Source organism: Drosophila virilis, chromosome 5, assembly GCF_030788295.1.
Source record: "Drosophila virilis strain 15010-1051.87 chromosome 5, Dvir_AGI_RSII-ME, whole genome shotgun sequence".
Lineage (NCBI taxonomy): Eukaryota > Metazoa > Arthropoda > Insecta > Diptera > Drosophilidae > Drosophila > Drosophila virilis.
This window is the reverse complement of record NC_091547.1, coordinates 2142501-2160288: the sequence shown is the minus strand read 5'-3', so window position 1 is coordinate 2160288 and position 17788 is coordinate 2142501. Positions and strand designations below refer to the sequence as shown.

General features: G+C 41.0%; 3 protein-coding genes and 1 long non-coding RNA gene across 5 annotated transcripts in view; 3 read left to right on the top strand and 1 right to left on the bottom strand.

Annotated features, from left to right (window-relative positions):
* Positions 1–17788, bottom strand: part of LOC138911374 (uncharacterized) — a 37527-nt gene that overhangs the window by 16460 nt on the left and 3279 nt on the right. The window contains exon 2 of the long non-coding RNA XR_011416922.1: positions 11029–11103. This is a non-coding gene — a long non-coding RNA (uncharacterized lncRNA). The remainder of the gene's footprint in view (positions 1–11028; positions 11104–17788) is intronic.
* LOC116650863 (uncharacterized) lies at positions 5205–5967 on the top strand. Its single transcript, XM_032435751.2, has 2 exons — positions 5205–5444; positions 5510–5967. The coding sequence occupies exons 1-2, from the start codon at positions 5291–5293 to the stop codon at positions 5950–5952; spliced, it is 597 nt and encodes a 198-aa protein (XP_032291642.1). The 5' UTR covers positions 5205–5290; the 3' UTR covers positions 5953–5967.
* LOC6635817 (uncharacterized) lies at positions 6123–7463 on the top strand. Its single transcript, XM_070210450.1, has 2 exons — positions 6123–6282; positions 6732–7463. Exons 1-2 carry the CDS (start codon positions 6213–6215, stop codon positions 7319–7321), a joined length of 660 nt encoding a protein of 219 aa, XP_070066551.1. The 5' UTR covers positions 6123–6212; the 3' UTR covers positions 7322–7463.
* Positions 15245–17788, top strand: part of dpr1 (defective proboscis extension response 1) — a 72732-nt gene continuing 70188 nt past the window's right edge. For both annotated transcript variants that reach the window (XM_015168730.3, XM_002059402.4), the window contains exon 1: positions 15245–16439. In XM_015168730.3, the coding sequence (XP_015024216.1) occupies positions 16370–16439 (70 nt within the window). In that variant the 5' untranslated portion in view covers positions 15245–16369. The remainder of the gene's footprint in view (positions 16440–17788) is intronic.

The following is a 17788-nucleotide window of genomic DNA, read 5'->3' as shown; positions in this document are numbered from 1 at the left end:
GGTAGGTGTTAATGCTCGCCGGGGCCAACACCATTCATTATTAAAGCGTGTGTGTGTGTGTGTGCGTGTGTGTGTGTGTCTGACCGGCTTGAAATAAAGAATGATTTATGTTGCAAACGCCGGCCACGCATGTTCGTTCTCACAATTAAACTTTGACCCCAGTTGCTTGGTTTTCGTTTCTATATATATATATATATATATATATATATATATATACATTTTTTTTTGTCAGTTCCTTTCGTTGCAATTTGTACCCTGCACAAATGGAATTTTATATAAATGAAAGATACGCGTCTAAATTAATTTTATTTGAAACGCAGTTTGTTTTTTTTTTTAATTTAATAAGTTTTAAACCCATGCCAATTCCAGCACGAACTTGTGTTCTTAAGCAGCTATTAGCTTGATAGGGTTTGAGCCAGCGACCTTCCGATTCAGACTTTAAAATGTATCTTATGACCTTACCTACTATACATACTATACATACTATACATACTATACATACTATACATACTATGCATATTATGCATACTATCCATACTAAAAATTCACTGCTCGGTAGGGTATTCCATGAATCCATGTTTCGAGGTCAAGCATTTTCAGCACTCTGATGAGAAGCCGACAGTTCAACGATTTCTTATTGGCAAAGTTTAAGGCGGGAGCAAAACTTAGCGGCAGCAAGTGCTCAAGCCCTGCGGGGCATAAAGCGTATCATAAATTAAAACATTATGATTACGAGAGCGATGCACAAAAGCGCACAAATCAATGGGCCATAACTCATAATGCAACTTATGGCAATTTGGCAATAAATGCCCAAATGGCTGCATTGATTGCCAATATTCATATATGTATATAATTTTTATATATAAACTTGGTCGGGGCGTCATCAAAAGCTGAATGTGCGGGCCATCAAAGCCTGGCTGCAAACTTATCAGCGATACAGATACTGAGTACTCGTTATACTCACTCGTAATACTCACAGTACTCGTTATATCAAAAAATTGCATGCATAAATGCGCTTAATGTGAACGAGTGGGTAACGAGCAGGAGTTACTGCTGACTGCCAACTGCCAACTGCTGCTGCTGTTGCTGCTGCTGCAGCAGCCTTGGCCCCACCCACTCAAAGTGTTATCATCACGCCTGTTTTATCTCTTGCTGCTGAAATATGCCCACTTCCGTCGTTGGACGCCACAGTTTCCGGCCACGACTCGGCGTTGCATGCTCTTTTGGCCTGCTGCAGCATAAAAGCCACTGAGGCATGCAACATAAAACCCAAGCAACAAACCGCTGAGGCTGGCTTCTGTCGCGTTAGCTGAGCATAGCAGATACCCTGTATTTAAATACTAAATCGGCTAGCATATATATAAACTTCCTATGAATTATCTATCTTTTATATAAACATACTTATTTTAATATTATTTCCGAAATTTGGATTTCGTGTCCGATTTTAAGACTACTTATCTATGAGAATTAATATGTTTGCCAAAAATATACCACACATATATTCCCCTCAGTTCCACATTTAATCGATGCCTGTCACATACCTTTGCTGCACTTTAATATACCTCCCCCAAACCAATTTTTGTTTACAGGGTATGTTAAGGTAAATGAATATTCTTCTGCTACTTGCATAATGTTGCGCATTTTTTTCGAGTGTTTCGCGCATATGAGAACGCAACACAGATGGTTTATTAAATCAGCGGACAGATATAAAAGACAATGGCCAGATAAGAGCTGCTTGCCATAAAATGAAAAATATGGAAACAGAAAGGTGCTCTACTGCTCCAGGTTCCACACCGTATATACCCTTGCAGAAATGTGCGTAGCCTTTTAGAGATCCGGTTTGTATTCGGAAATTAAATACGCGTTCATTTGGTGAAAACAGTGAAAATGAATTTTTATAGGGATGTTAGAAAATGAGTTTAAAGTTGATTACATTGTAAGCATGAAGATAGCACACAATCAATTTCCGCCCCTATTCCACAGGTTAGGGTGGAATTTCCAGCAGCGCTGAAACACGTATTCAATAAGTCCGCTCGCGAAACTGGAAGCCAAATAATTGGTGATCCACTTCGTACACTTAGAAGTAGAATTAACGAGAGGTGTGAAAATTCGACTCAATTTTTATAAAGATCTTTGAAAACGGTTTCAAAACTGAATCATTCCACCTGTTTTCCACAGTTGCTTTGAAATTTGCTATATGAAAATAAGTTAGAAGCGATACTTGACACCAAATAATGGCTTGCCCCCATTGCAGAGCGACTCAAATATTTTTAGGGATCTTAGAAAATATGTTTGAAGTGATTGCTAATAGGTTACATAAAATTGTTTCCCCCAATTCTCCACAGTTTCGAGTGGAATTTCCAAATTCCAAAAAGTTCTTTACAGCAAAAAAATCGTTTCACTTGGGAGTTGATTCGGCGTGAACTGTGAACACACTCGAATTGATGTTCATGCATGACGTTGGGGCCGAAATTTCTCCAACAAACCCTTAACCCCGCATTCCACCAAATATTCTAATGGAGGTATCTTTGTAAGGCAAGCCTAGCATAATTAGTTTTTGTTCTGAGAATAAATAAAGGGCTTATTGTCGATAACATTGACGCGGCATGAACAAGAATAGTTAATAATTTTATCGGATTGTTGAAAGTACATATTTTATTACATTTGAACACTAGATATTATACATGACATTGCCGCCCTGGTTACCCCTTCATCTCCCTGTCTTCATGCAATCGCAGTGCATATCAGATCAGAAGCAAGACCGTGCAAAAGTCTCAATCAGTTTTGTTGGGTGGCGCAAATATTTGCGAAATTTCTGTATAAATATATTTATGGTATATACATATTTTTTGTGGCTTGTTAAGTATGAGGCAAAGCCGATTATGCCGCACGTTGCGGCATGCCTACGACCAAAAGCCTGCTCAGTTTCAGCTACAGCTCGGCGACTGCTTGACAAGCTTGTGGCAGCAGCAGCTGATTAATGAGCTGCAAATGATGTTGTGCGCCCGAGCGCAGCGCAGTCTGCGTAAATCACAAACAATTGGGCGTGGAGAGTGGAGGGGGCCTAGAGGAATGTGAGAGGGTGTGATGCCTGGGGCGCAGCATGCAACATGCGAGACAACAAAATTGCAAACATGTTGCTAATGGTGTTGTTGATGTTGATGCTGATGTTGATGTTGATGTTCATGTGGCATTGGCATTCTTGAAGTGCGCAGCCAACTTGGCATTCGATGCGTTTCACTTGTTGCGCCGCAGCTGTTGCACTTATCTCTCAATACGCTGTACACAACTTGTTTAAACGGGCATATTGCCAGCCAGAAATTTTTCAAATGTATGTAACTTGAGGAAGAAAGCAGCAAATATAGTTTCTCATTCGCAAGGCTGGAGAAAAATACAAAAGCTAGAGAGCTATGCATATACATAATAAGAATCTTGTACTTTTTGAATGAATTCCTTTTTCTAAAATTTCCTGTCCAGGGTAAAGCCTTGCGCCTTGCTGTACACGTTATTTTCTATCCAATATTCATGCTCTGATCATTTTATGCAGATCGGACTAAAAGTTATTCAAGACAGCACATTCTAGCCTCAGTTTGAGAGTCACAGTCCGACAGTTTGAAAGTCATTTCCCTTTCACACTGTAAACAGAGTATTGTACAGTTGTGTCCCAGTGCGTGGCAAACACTTTTATTTGTTGTTATTTATGCGGCCAAAGAGACAGCGCATCGCCTGACACTTTGTCTGCCACAACGCCCCAATTGCCACGCCCTTGCTTGGGGGCGGCCAAAGTTTGAAATGCCTTGGCAATTGGCAGACGCAACGCGGACGAAACATTGGCTTAAAGGCGTTGCGTTATAAAAGCCGAAACGCCTGACAAAGCTGGCGGGCAAAAGTTTTTATGCAGCAGTTAACAGCTATACCGAAACTTGTACGTGGCCAAATAAAAAATGCAACGTCCCAAAGGGAGGGCGAAGGGGTATAATGGGGATGCCACTCAAATGGGATATACAATATGCTGCACGGCTCTAGACCCAGTTAAGAACTCGTGCAGTGTCTGGCCATGAAAGCGGCTTATGGCTTAATAAGTACTTGCAACTGCAACAAAGCCAAATGTTAGCTTATAAGTAGCCAAAAAAAAAAAAAAAAAAAAAAAGGATGCTAACAAGCAGGAAAATGCTCGTATGGCAACGAGGGAACGAGGAGCACGGGGTGCGGGAGGGTGGAGGGCTGTTACCTTTTGACATGGTTCGGTTTCCGTTTGCCATAGCTCACTGCAATCACAAATATTAATATTTTTGTTTGCCAAACAAATAAAAAGAACAAGAGGTTTTCTTTTCTTTGAAAGGTCTTCAATGATAGCCAAAATTGTGACTTATATAAGAAGGCACAATAGGTGGGTAGGTAAAAGTCAAGGGTCGAGAAACCTCTCGACTTGCTCAGCACTCGAGTTGCCTCAAAAGACAATTTATCAATACAAATGGAGAACAAATGGCAACTAAGTATATTAGACCCCCTTTTAAGGAGGGATCCAAAAAGAACCTTACACAATGCCGTGACTACAATGTTGAAAGACCTTATAGAGCTGCGAACAGCTTCTTCTGCCAATAATAAAACACATATAAAAATATATCTTAAATATTTTGCCAATTATATATTACGTTAACTAAACACACTCAGCATTAAGATGTTGAATCTTCTTGCAGGTCGAAATCTATATATATATATATAAATGATAAATAGATGTATGGCCAGATTAAGAAGCCGAATTGAACTAGCGGAGGCGGGATATTTTGACCTACGGCTACATAAGATGCTTGAGTTTATACATTTATACATGAATTTAGCGACTTTTAATTAATAAATATTATAAATATAGTTAAAATGCCCTCAAGCTCAGTTAAATGTAGCCCCTTCTTCAAATAATAAATTAGAATCGGTTTCATTGATCGAAATCAATTTGTTTTTACGTTTTGGATGATACTCTATAAATTTTATAATCTTAGTTCACCTCAGTCTATTTATTAATATTTATTTATTTATTTGTTTTTATTTTAATTATTATAATATTGTTTTAATTATTATTATTATTTAGCATTATTATTATTGTAATTATTATTGTTATTATTTTTAATAATATTGCTATAGCATATCACATATTTTGAAAGGGTATACCATAGTCGTAAACTGGCATTTTTGTGCTTAGTTTTAGTTCTGCCAAACGTGAAAGTTGTAAAATATTCTCTCTAGGGGGGAATTTTATTAATTGTAGGCTTACAAGCGGGAGCTCTGCTTTATGATTAATGAAGCTGCAAATGAATTCTCAAAAATCGGGCTGCCATATAAATTACGTATTCTCGGCCAGAAGAGCTGCAAATGCTTGAAGATGCCGCCGCGGCTAACTCTGCTGCTTTGCGTTGTCAGCTTTGACCTGATGGCAACAGTTACAGGTAAATTTGGCTGACGAAATGAGTTAAGGCATATATCAACTGAAACATTTTGTGCTCAATTTTAGGCAGACAGTTGAAGCAGATTCAAGAGCTGCAGCAGCAGCAACAGGAGCAGCAGGAAGCTGGACGCTCTGTAAGAAGCGGACTCGCTGCACTCTCCGGTTATGCGCTGGGCCTGAGCCAGGCATTGATGGGCGTGTTTGTCTACGATGTGATAACAGCGAATGTGAGCGAAAGTGAAACGGACAACGCCGGAGAGCAACAACAACGACAACAACAACAACAACAACAGGTGTGCATCGGCGGACGCAGCTACGGGAATGAGGTCTACAATGAGGCGGGTCGCCAACTAGATTTAGTCACAGATACAGATACAGATACATTTGCATATACAGATACAGATACAGTTACAGCTACATCTGCTGACACAGATACAGACAGCCCAACGGCTGCTGATGACACAACCAGCGCTGCGCATTTAAATATATTAAATTGTTTTGTTTTCTAGATAAAGTTTGAAGACGAGCTTTGATTTTCGTGCCCAGAACCGGTTACAGCTGGCCGTTGGCCCATTTGCGGTCGCGGCTCAGTCAAGGGTCAAGCGAGTGTAAAACGTTGTTGTCTCAAATTTTGCATATGCAAAACGGGCGGCTTTTCGTCGACTTTCTTTGTGGGTTCTTGGCCATAAAAGTTGCGCAGCACCTGGCGATTGGTTTCAGTTAACACGCGCGCGATTCGCGGTCAACAGCTTCTTTCTGTGTCTGAGCCATGAAAACGCCAACAGCACTTTGGGCCATTGCCCTGATCGGTCTAAGTTCATTGCTGACAACAGTTGCTGGTGAGTGGATTTGAGGAGTTGCCATCAATTTGGCCTAAGTAAGGTATTAAACATGGCTTTGAGCGGCCACCAACTGAATACCAACTTGGCTTTAAACAAACCCAACTTAAAGACTGACGCTCAGTAGTTTCAGTTTCAACTCGAATAATAACCTGACTTTGAGGCTTTAAGTCCGACTCTAAGTGCTGCCATTATAACATAACATGGATTTTAACTTGGCCTTAATGTTGCATTAATTCCGACTTTAAACTTGGTCTTAAATCTGGCTGTTACCAGGCCTTTAACTCGACTGCCTTTACCCTGGCCTTAAGCCTAACTTTAGTCAGTTCTGACTTGTTCTTTAACGTAGTTTACACTTAACTTTAAAACTTTTAATAGGCCTGGCTTTAATCGGCCTTTCAAACTTATTTTGTACTCGGCTTTTAAACTTGCTTCTGTAAACCTTTCAGCGGGTCGTCTGACGTTGCGCCCGCTGTCGCCGCAAGAGCTGCGTCGCGCCTTGACTGAGGCGGGCCTCCCAGACGCTGAGCTGGCGCCCATGGGCCGTGCCACGCCCTCAGCTTTTGCCGGTCTCGGTGGCTATGCCTTGGGCCTGGCCAACGGCCTGGGCGGCGCCTTGATTTTCGATCTGCTGACCTCCAACGAGACAGCGGCCTATGTGACCAATCTAATCAACTCCCTAAACACCACAACAACAAATACTGGCAGCGGCAACGGGGGAACCACGCAGGAAGTCTGCTTCGCCAGTCGCAGCCTGGACGGCGACCAGCAGCAGCTGGGGCGCAGCTCCGATCAATATGAGGATGTCAATGATGATGTCTACGATTATGAGGATGACGATGCTGATGACTTCAGCTCGGCGGCGGAGCGCCAGGTGGACGACTATATCAGCTCCGATTATGCGGACGCGGGCGGCAACGGACTCACGTGCATCGTGGTGAACAGAGGTCGAGCCGTTCTGCGACATCGACGCAGCGCAGGCTACGCGGAAAATGGCAGGACGTCGGTAAAAAGGTCCTCGTCTACTTTGCCCGAATAAATTTTAATCGATATTTATTAATTTAGGGCTTTAGTCCATTAAAGTTTAAATTAAACACGAACTAGGCGTGGCACGTGCCATGATGATCGCATGACATGTGCATTTCGAGTGTGGTCTTAAATAATAAAACGGACAATGGGGCAGGCCTAAAAGCCTTTCAAAGTTAGCCAACTACACTGACAGAAGAGTGCAAGGGATTTGTGAAAAAAAATGGTTGTCAAAAGCCGGGCTAGCTGCGAGTTTCCTAAGTAAGCATTTATTTCAGGAACTTTTTCCCCAATCGAAGCTTCCAAACACAAGACTTAAGTGCAGCACTTAATTCCAGAAATTGTTGTGCTTCCTTTGCAAATGTTTTAGGCTTTTTTTACTTGCATTACTCAATTCACATTATATGCTGAGCTTTGAGTCTGCTTGTTTGATAATTTGTAGTGTATTTACTTAAATATTCAAATTCGAAATCCTTAAACCAATAGATATGTAATTCCAGCAAAAAACACTTTGCACTTAATCCAAGTATATTTTCTACTTAATTTAAGCATATGCAAGCGGTAAACATACTTGAAATTCAATGAGAAACGGCAATTGAATTTTATACCCAGGCATAGAAGTAGTTTGTATGTTGTGTTTTTCGCTCAGTGCACATAACGAAAGCTTGATTGAATTTCTCGCATGGCTGATTTCATCAAAACGAGCCCAAAAGGCAGTGGATAGGCGACTGGAGAGGTAGAGCGGGGGTGTTGGGGTGGCGGCGGGTGTTTGTGGGTGCCAATGTAAAAGGTTTTAGCCAATGCATATGTCACCATTTGCAGTGTCATGCCTAGACACACTTGGACACACACACGCACACACAGCTAAATATAAATTAATGCAAACAGCCACGCATACCCCTTGGCTGGCCACACACTCACACTCACACAGACACACACACTTACACGGAAGCACGGAGCAACAAACAGACGGCTTATGTAAACATTGAAATGTCATTGCCGGCACAGTTCAATGGCCGTGCCCATAAATCCTGGCCGCAATTTATTAACTTTAACACTGGGCAATGTCAACGCAGTTCCTGGACAACGCACGCACACATCCTTGTCGCACATCCTGCGGCATCCCATTTTGATTTGCCATTGATTTTGATGAGAAATTTATGTGGCCAAAGGACCCCCAAATACTGTTCCCACCAGCAACAGCTACTGCTGCCGGGAAACATGACATTAGGCCCACAATATTAACCCAATATTTGGGCTTGGGCTTTTCTTTTTCTTGGGCCAACTGCAGGTGCTGGGGTCTGATGGCCAAATGGCTATTGCATTAGCTATCATTAATTATTTATGCTAATGCGTTAAAAGCTATTTTCAATTGGCTTGCAGTCGAGTTGATTTGGTTAAAGAATGATTTCAGTTTTGGGCTATATTAAAGTTGCTTTTAGATTTTCTTTTGGAGTTGCATACTCAATAGGGAGAGAGTAGGAAGCAAATATAGGAAATACTAATTTTGCTGACAGCTGAGTTAAATTGTTGGATATACAAAGATAGAGCGAGAGAGAGGGAGAGAGTGAGAGAGAGAGAGAGAGTGAGAGACACAGAGAATAGAGCGTAAACATGGTTATATCAGATATATGTGAATTTTGGAAAGGCAGTCATAGACGAAAAGATAGCTACAGAGAAAGCAGAGAGAGAGAGAGTGAAAGAAAGAGAGAGAGAGAGAGGGAAGTAGCATGGGGTGAAGACATAAAAAGATAAACAACCATAGAGGGTTATGGAAAGGAGGAAAGGATAGATATCGCTGAAAGACTCAGAAACACTAACAAAGTCGGAGAGAGAGAAAGCGAGGGGTAGAGAGACAAAGGGATGCAGAGAAAGAAACGTAGAGGGAAAGAAGAAGCATGGGATACACACGTAGAAAGTAATATAATGAAAGGACAGACTCTTTCTGTTTTCTGTTCAAAGTAATGGCAGAGAGGGAAAAGGGGGGATAGAGAGACAGCATTAGAAAGAGTATAAAGGGCATGCACATGTTAATGCATTAAAAGAGATCAGTAGAAAAGAGAGCAAAAGCTAAATAGATAGAATGTAAATAGAGAGAAACAAATATGATTACATTAATTATAATGATAATCCCCATACCATAAACATGGTTTTAAGATGGAACTGTTTTCTTGGTGGAGCCACATAATAAATCTGAGAATGGTTAAGCTTGAGAATCAAATCAAAAAGCAATTAAAGCTGACACTGTGTTCGCTACCAACACACATATACACACAAGCACACACATACACACAGACACAGACACAGACATATGCATACAAATTAGCTGCTAAGTATTTCACATGCGATATTCATGTGCTGAAAGCAGCGAAAACAACATTCGGAGTTTCACATTTGGAGTCGCAACCGGAGCCAAAGGAGCCACAATTCGAATCCTGGCGACAGGACTCGCCCTCTTCCTCTCACACACTCTCTTTCTTCCCCACATTCGCTTGCGCTCTTTGGCAATGTGGCACTAAATGCGCTAAATTACAAACTAAATGCCGCAAGTGCCGCCTCTGGGCATGGTCAGGATTACACAAATGAACGCCTTAGGCCGGAAGCAGGATGCGGGGCTGGAGCGAGAGGCGTGGCCGGGCACGCCGAAATTGCGGCCCAAAACCGTCGACAGCCGATGACATTTGAGCGATAAGAAAAACTGTTGTGTGGCTTTAGTAAAAGCTAGTCGAGGGTTTGGCAAACCGGAGGTTGGGGTCGGGTTTGGGTTTGGGGCTGGTTGTGGGGTTGGCTCTGGGTTGAGCAGCAGAAGCCGAAGGCAAATGTTGTTGTTGCTTGTATTAAGTATGCAGGCGTGTTGAAGTGTCACACACACAAGAACACACACACACATACGCAAATGAATAGGAAATGTTGTAGATGTTGTTGTTTGCGACCCTGAAATTTTTACAGTTATTTTTACAGCATTGAAAATTGTTTTAAATGTTAATGTCGCATGTTGTTGCTGCCTGCTGCCTGCTGCCTCTTGTTGCCACTTGCCACAATAAAATGGGGCATGTGCCGCCCGCCCACTTGGCCAACGCACGCACTTGCAGCGGCAGACTCTTGCGTTGCGTGCCGCAAAATCCCAGGACAAACAAATAATTGAGACGCCTGTGCACACACACACACACGCACACACACACACACTTGTGAGCACTCGTGTTAAATTATGCGGGTTTTGGTTTTTATTGCATTTGCCGCTCATTTCTTGAGCTTTGTTTTGCTTTATTTTTCTCTTCTTTTGCCTTGCCAGCCTTTGTTTTCTTGCCTTGCTTTTGTTTTAAGGGCCTCGGCTCTGTGCCACATGCCACCTGGCCAAGCGGCAGGTGCGCTGCGAGAATCATCTGTTAAGTCGCCAAGTCCAAATGTGCCACACACACACTCACACACACACACGAACAAACACACATATCTCATGCATCGTTGCCCCCCTGACGAGCACTTGAGGCGCGTTGTGCGGGTTGATAAAGGGGGGAGGGGAAGGTGGTTAACAGCTGCTGTTTGGCATTTCAATTAATGGCACTTGTGATGGCAAAAAAAATAAATAAAATAAACCTAAGAGCAGCTCCAGTCTCGAATGTGCTCGACAGCTTGTTACCCTGCAGATGGAGCCGAAATTTCAAGAAACAAATTTACACTTTTTTAAATATCCTACAAAAATAAAAAAATTGGCGTACTTACCCAGCAATATAATAGGAAAAATTCCTGTTTTAATCATTATCCAAACATATTCAAATGTTCAGATATTATCCAAATCTGAAAGTATTCGAAATATGGAAATAAATTTGTATACATCTAAGTGTGATTCATGCAATCCAATTTCTCAAAAGGCAGAATGGAATATTTATCGATAATTATTGGTTATCGAAAAAAGGGCTGGCTATCGAAAATTGTAAGAAACTTGATATGCATATGTTTCAAATTAATTAAAATAATATGTTTAGGCTGTTAGATATTGGTAAATAATTTAAACGGTATTTATCAATTTTGAGAATCCTAAAAAATTTAAAATAATTAGGAATGCGCTCACTAAAGACTCCTAGAACTGAAAAGTGCTAAGATCGACGAACAAGAGTTTAGAAAACTTTTTCTAAATCGATTCAAGACCTTATATAGAACGTATATCATCTATGAGCTAGCAGATACTCTGCCTATTGCACCTGCTGAACTGCAAACTGCCTTTTTACTTTCAAACACTTTCACTGGGTAAACAGTATATAAAAAAAAGCAAAAATGCCCAAACAACCCTTCATGACCCTTCATAGGCATAAGGGTCATCACTTTCGCTTTCGACAGACGATTTACTGCGCGGGTGGTGTAGGCGGGAGTCGGGTTGGACTGGCGGTAGGGTAGCTGCACTCTAATGAAGCCATCGCAGGGCAAAGCCCAAAGCAACCCTCAGCTGCGGTGCTTCGCTTTGGCCAGTGTCAACAACGTCGCGCGATATCATTGCAATTCGTGCGACACGTGACCGCAAGAAATCTGGCTGAGTGTTGGATATTGCTCGATGACGGGGAGGGAGCTTTGCGTGTGGAGAGGGTATGCTGGGCTCTTAATAGATTTTTGATTTGTTTTGTGCCCGTCGAAATCCAATTGTGCGCGCGGCGCGTGCGACGCTGATTCGAATAATGATTTGCCAAATGCCGCAAATTTATGCGACTTCCTTGTCTATCTATATATATATATAGATGCCCGGGATCAATACGTTAACGGTACACGCTATCGATATCGTGTTAAAGCAGCCGAATAATTCAATAAGGGAGTCACGCAAACCGACAAAAACAAACAGACTGAAGACAGCAGGAGGTGCACTCGAACAAAAAACCCAGTTCGAAGTGTAGAACATCAGCTTTAGATAAGAAAAAGAATAACTTATATATATATTTATTTCGTATAATTCGAATTAAAATATTCTACAATTTTAAAACTGATTGCTTCTGCAATAAAATCTTCAATTAAGCTAAAAGTACTCTAACGAAGTTTTAACATATTTAAGACAAGGCTTGATATTTGAGCCTTGCTTCGACTTAAAAGAATAATGCTTCAAATAAAAATTTTGTGCTTAGCTTAAGCTGTTACCCGCTTTAACTTAGATAACAACTTAATTCTTTTGAGCAGCTTTTTTCTCTCAGTGCACTGAGACAGAGCCGAGACTTAGGCAGTTTTCTAGCCGCTGGCCAAGATTAAAAGCAGCTGAAACTTTGTTACGCTGTCTGCTTCTCGTCGTGTTGTTATTGTTGTCTTCGGTTGCTTTTTTACAAATTGTTTCAATTAAAAAGTTTACTGCCTCCGCTTTGCCGCTGACTGTAATTTTTTTGGCCTAGCCATGGCCTGGCTGCGTGTAAGCGGCGTTGGGCAACGCTTTGGCATACGATTGACACGTGCCCGACGCCAAAAAAAAAAAAGAAAAAAATTGGGCGCTAATTGCGGCTATAATAAGTACACTGGACAGCAGGGGCTAGCTTTTAGTCTAAGTCCGTGTCCAGGCAGAACTTGTTATATTTGCTTTGGCCTTGGTATTGGTTTTTATCTTCGGCCTTGGCAGCGTATTTATACGTTAAATATAAGTAAGATTTATTTGGAATAGTGTGTTCGACTGGCAGATACCCTGTAGCTAGCTGCAAGCTATTGCTATTAACACATATTTCTCTTACGTACTTTTGCTAATGCACTCTTAAGTGTAAAAGAAAATTAAGGATAACATTCATATTTGTATGACGGTATTAGGCTCTATGCGAGAGTGCTGGACTAGGGAAAACACTGAACCCTCATCTATGCGATAGCTATAAAATGAAAGATCCTTGATAAGCTACTATTCTAGAAGTTGCATGCCAAGTTTGAAGACTCTAGCTCTTAAGACCTGAGAGATTCGATAAAAACACAGGATTTCGACAGCTATTTTTATCGATTGCTTGCACACAGGGCAATCTATCGACTGTCGAAAAAAAAAATACGTACTGCGCAGGAAATAGGAGGACCCATATATACATACGGACTGTTCAAGAATATATATATATATAATGGGGTCGGAGATGCTTCCTTCTGCCTGATATTTGCATTTGCTTTTTAGCCATTTGTAATGAACGGGTAAGTTAGGCAGGCATCCACAGACTCTTACAGTCCTCATAGCTCTTAGGGTCTATAAAAAGGACGCATTTAGATAGACAGACATGTCTATATTGATAAAGATTTTAATAAAGATCAAGAATTTATATTATTAAGTAGTGGCTGATGCTTCCTTCGTGCAGCAATGTACGCTTCTTAAGCATTTGAAAAAAGTACAGGGTATTTAAAACACAATTGCATAATAGACAACACACACACACACACACAAACACATTATCAGGCAGCTAATTGAGAATTGAAATTGTTTGGGCAAATTAATTAAATATTGTTGGTGGAATGAAAAAAAAAAAAAACTAGAGAGCGCACAAAAAGTTGCAGCCTTATCGCTGCATCGTTCAAATATTTCGTGGCGCTAATTAATTTAATTGATTTAAGCATTTGTGTTCGTGTGTGTGTGTGTGTGTGTGTGTGTGTGGTCTACTATATCAGCTGTGAACTGAATTATCTGTTTGTTTGCTCAAATGAAATTGACTTGTAATTAAAAAGTTTTGCAAATTGATTGAAAATCTTTCCCCTCTTTTAACAGTGTGTGTCCATTTGGCTGCAATGAAAACACAAACAAAAATTAAACAACAAAAAATTGAAGAAAAAAATACAAATAAAATAGCCGGAACTGCCCCGGCTAATTACAAGCATTTAATAAAACTGCATATTTTTTTCGCCTTTAGCTAGCAGGAGTTTTGCTTTGCAGTTTGGGGGAAATTTTCTCTTAGGCAAAGCTTATGCTGCGGCTGTATAAGAGTTGTTGCTGCTGCTGCTGCTGCTCTTATACTCTTATACGCCGCTAACTGACCTAGGTCATGGCATAGTTGCTTAGTTAACATTTTACAGCGCTGCCTAATTGAGGCGGTCAGTTTTTGGACTAACTGTTAATAAGTACAGTTAGCTGAAGGTGAACAGAACTTATAAATTATGCCCGAACTAAAGCGATTAAGTAATCTAAAGACTGGCAGCCAAGAAGGAAAATAGTTTTTTTTGCTGCGAAATTTAAGTGCATTACAATTAAAAATATTTATTTTATGCATTTAAAATTCCAAAAAAAAAACTGTTCACATTCGTAGCTGTTAACCTTTACATTAATTTAACGCTTTAGCTCAGGCTGAATTTATGAATTCTCTTCATTCATTGCATTCGATTAATTTGATTATTTATAAGCTCTAGCATAATAATATGCGAATTTATGTGATTAAGGATTTATTTATTTATGAGCTGTAATATTCTAGACAGAACTGTTAATAAAAGTTAACATTGTGGACCATGGTTAACATGAAATTTACATAAATTGATAACTTTTTAGCAATGTTTATAAATGCTTATAAATTATAAAATAAAAGCATGCTAGATGTGAGGAAAATAAAACCGACCATAACAAGCGCATAAACATATCAACAAATTAAACAACAACAACAACAGCTGCGGCGAGATGCAGCAAAAAACAACATCTTCAACAATAACAACAATAACAGCAGCAGAATGTAAGAGCACAAGCACTCAGAGAGTGCTCCAAAGTGCGGCTGCAATTTCGTGCACCAATAATTTTGCCAGCAAGAACAACAACAACAACAACCGCAATCGTCAGAGCAGCAGCAGCAGCAGCAGAAGAAGCAAAGAGAAAGTTGATAGGCGCTCTTTTTCGTTAGCTAGCTCGTATTTGCTGCTGCTGCTGCGAGCCGAAGGCGTAGCTGCTTCGTGTCTTCGTACTTGCTCGTGCTGGATGCACACGATTGGCGAGCTGGCTGGCGACATCGCGCCGTCAGTTCAATCCTGCGACTCGAGTGCGAAGCACGCGTATATTGTGTGTGCGTTTAACTATTGTGCGTGCGTCGTTGCTGAGCAAGTGTTGCCAAATGCGCACAGTAGCTGAACAGTGTTGCGAGCTGAAGTCTAATGGGCTGCTGGGCCAAACGGTGCGTGTTAATGGCCAGTTAATGATATGTGATTAGGCGGCAATAAACACATGCATAATTCAGCGCAAAGCGAAGTGAAAGTTGTCGAAGAAGAAAAAGAAGAAGAACAACAACAAATCGCTGGCATTCCATCAAGCGTTATTCGCAACAGTCGAATGTGCAGAGGGAGGGCGACTGCTTGCCAAACCAAAAACATTTTCACCCTGGCCACACCCACCCGCCGCTGAGCGTGGGCTCAAGTCAAGTGAAAGTGCTAAGCCGCCAGCAACAAGATAAATTACTTGGCGCCTACTTTGTTATCTAAAACCAAAACCGAGTTGCAAAAAAAAAAGTACGAAAGAAAAAAACACAAAATAAAAGCTAACAATTGTCAGTGTGTCTGTGTGTGTGCGCGTATTTGTGTGTGTTGTGTGTGTGTGACACAGTGTTGTAAGTGTTGCATACTTTGAGGGGCGGTGCACATGGCGTATGATTTATGCTGCTCTTGTTGTTGCGGCCAGCAAAACAACAACAAATTACATTGAAAGCAAAACAAGCAAATTGAATTTACAGCAATTGGGCTAAAACAAAAACGAATCAAACAAAATACAAACAAAAGTTTTGCAAAAGTGCTCGAAAACGCCAAAAAAAAAAAAAAATAAAATATCATAGCTGCCGCGGCAGGCAAAAAGCAAAAGCGCAAATAGACTAAAAAGAGATTTCATATATAGATAAACACATATATATGGAGACAATTTAAAAAGATAGCGACTCATTTTGTTATTGGTCCCGTGCGAGCGCTTAACTCAAAGCCCACTGCTGCTGGCCTGGCCTAAACCGTTGTTGGCCCGGTCTGTGTAATTTGGACGCAAAGCGTTAACAAGTCAGCCAAAAGACCGCACCAACTACAACTGACAGCGATCATAACAATAAAAAATAGTCATAAAAAACAAAAAAAAACAGCAGAAAGGAAAAAAAAAACGGCATCGGGGATAACAAGGCCAAGCACAATGTCGGCCTGGTCCGTAGCCAATTTCGGATTACTCAACTGGCTGTTGCTGTTGCTGCCGCTGCTGCAAGGTGAGTGTGGGGCCAGACCCCTTATACCGCCCACCTTCTGGTTTTAATTAAATAATCCAATTTATTCTCATTTAATTTCGAATTAAATTTAATTTGTGTGCGGCCCCCGTCCGCACTGACAGCCCGCCGTCGGCTCTAATTGCTGTCGGGCCGCGCTTTTTGTTTTAGTCGCTTTGAATTTCTTCGCCAATTTAGGCTGCGGGCTTTGTTTCAGAATTGAAATTCTTTAAATTTTGCCACGCGCGGAATTTCAATTTCGTGACAAAAGTTTCATTGTCATGCGCTGCCAACCCCACGCACATTTTTCGATGACTGTGTCAATCGCAATTCGCGAGCTAATTGCGCTTGAATTGTTTAAGGCCTGGCCTTACCAAATATGTCCCGTTCTACAGCCTGTGACCTGCCGTTTGCTCATTTCTCGCGCGGCAAGGTCGTCCGCTTAGCATGCGCGCCACCCAAACGCAGCCCACTCGAGTGTTTCTGGTCCAGCCAAACGGCAGCTAAACACTTGTAGCCCTAAGCCCTAAGCCCTTCAGCCTCACCAGCCCACCAACCACACCGCTCTGCCTGCACCAAACCATCTGCATATGCTCATGTGTGTGTGTTTGTTGTTTGTTGTCTGGCTCGCCAACTTTCTATACACTCTCGCACACACACACACACACAGACACATACACTGAACTAACTGAAAACTCGTACTTTCCGCAACACTGACACAAAATTTCATTTTCAATTCCTGCTTCGCACAGGCTTTTAAAATATAAATGTATAAAAAACGCGAGTGTTAGAAAAAAGTAACACACACAAACACACACACACAGCAAATCCACACACGATGACAAACTAACGAGCTGCAGGCACTCGCAAACGCAGACGCTGCCATGAAAGCCGCAGTTGTTGTTGCATTTGTTGTTCTATGCCCCTGTCCATGGACCGCAAAAAGTGTATATAAAGGTTTTGTCGAATTGCAACTTCTAACAGCATATGAAATAAAAAACTTGTCAGTGTGGGAACTAAAAAAAACTAGCTTCATTTCGAAGTGACAGAAAACAAAGGCCAGAAATGAATAAGAAATGGAAAATTGGAGGCGCTCTGCTCCTGGTTTTACTATAGTTAAGTTTGATTTTTTTTCAAAAAATATAAATTTATAAATATAATAAATGAGAATCAAGAGTCAATATTAGCATAGTAGCAAATGTAGTTAATGTTGATAAAGTTCCAAAAAGCAGAAGCTCAATTCTGTAAGCTCACATTTTACAGTTCAATTTTGTGTGGCTTGTCAAAAAGTTATATGACAAAGTGTTGAAAAAAACAGAATCTGTTAAAATAAGGCTCTAAAAACTAAAAGA

Bases quoted from the DNA above. Each gene is read 5' to 3' on its own strand.
- LOC116650863 (XM_032435751.2), top strand. From the start codon at position 5,291: ATGATTAATGAAGCTGCAAATGAATTCTCAAAAATCGGGCTGCCATAT. The intron at 5,445-5,509 runs GTAAATTTGGCT...GCTCAATTTTAG, and splicing joins CCTGATGGCAACAGTTACAG to GCAGACAGTTGAAGCAGATT.
- LOC6635817 (XM_070210450.1), top strand. From the start codon at position 6,213: ATGAAAACGCCAACAGCACTTTGGGCCATTGCCCTGATCGGTCTAAGT. The intron at 6,283-6,731 runs GTGAGTGGATTT...TAAACCTTTCAG, and splicing joins ATTGCTGACAACAGTTGCTG to CGGGTCGTCTGACGTTGCGC.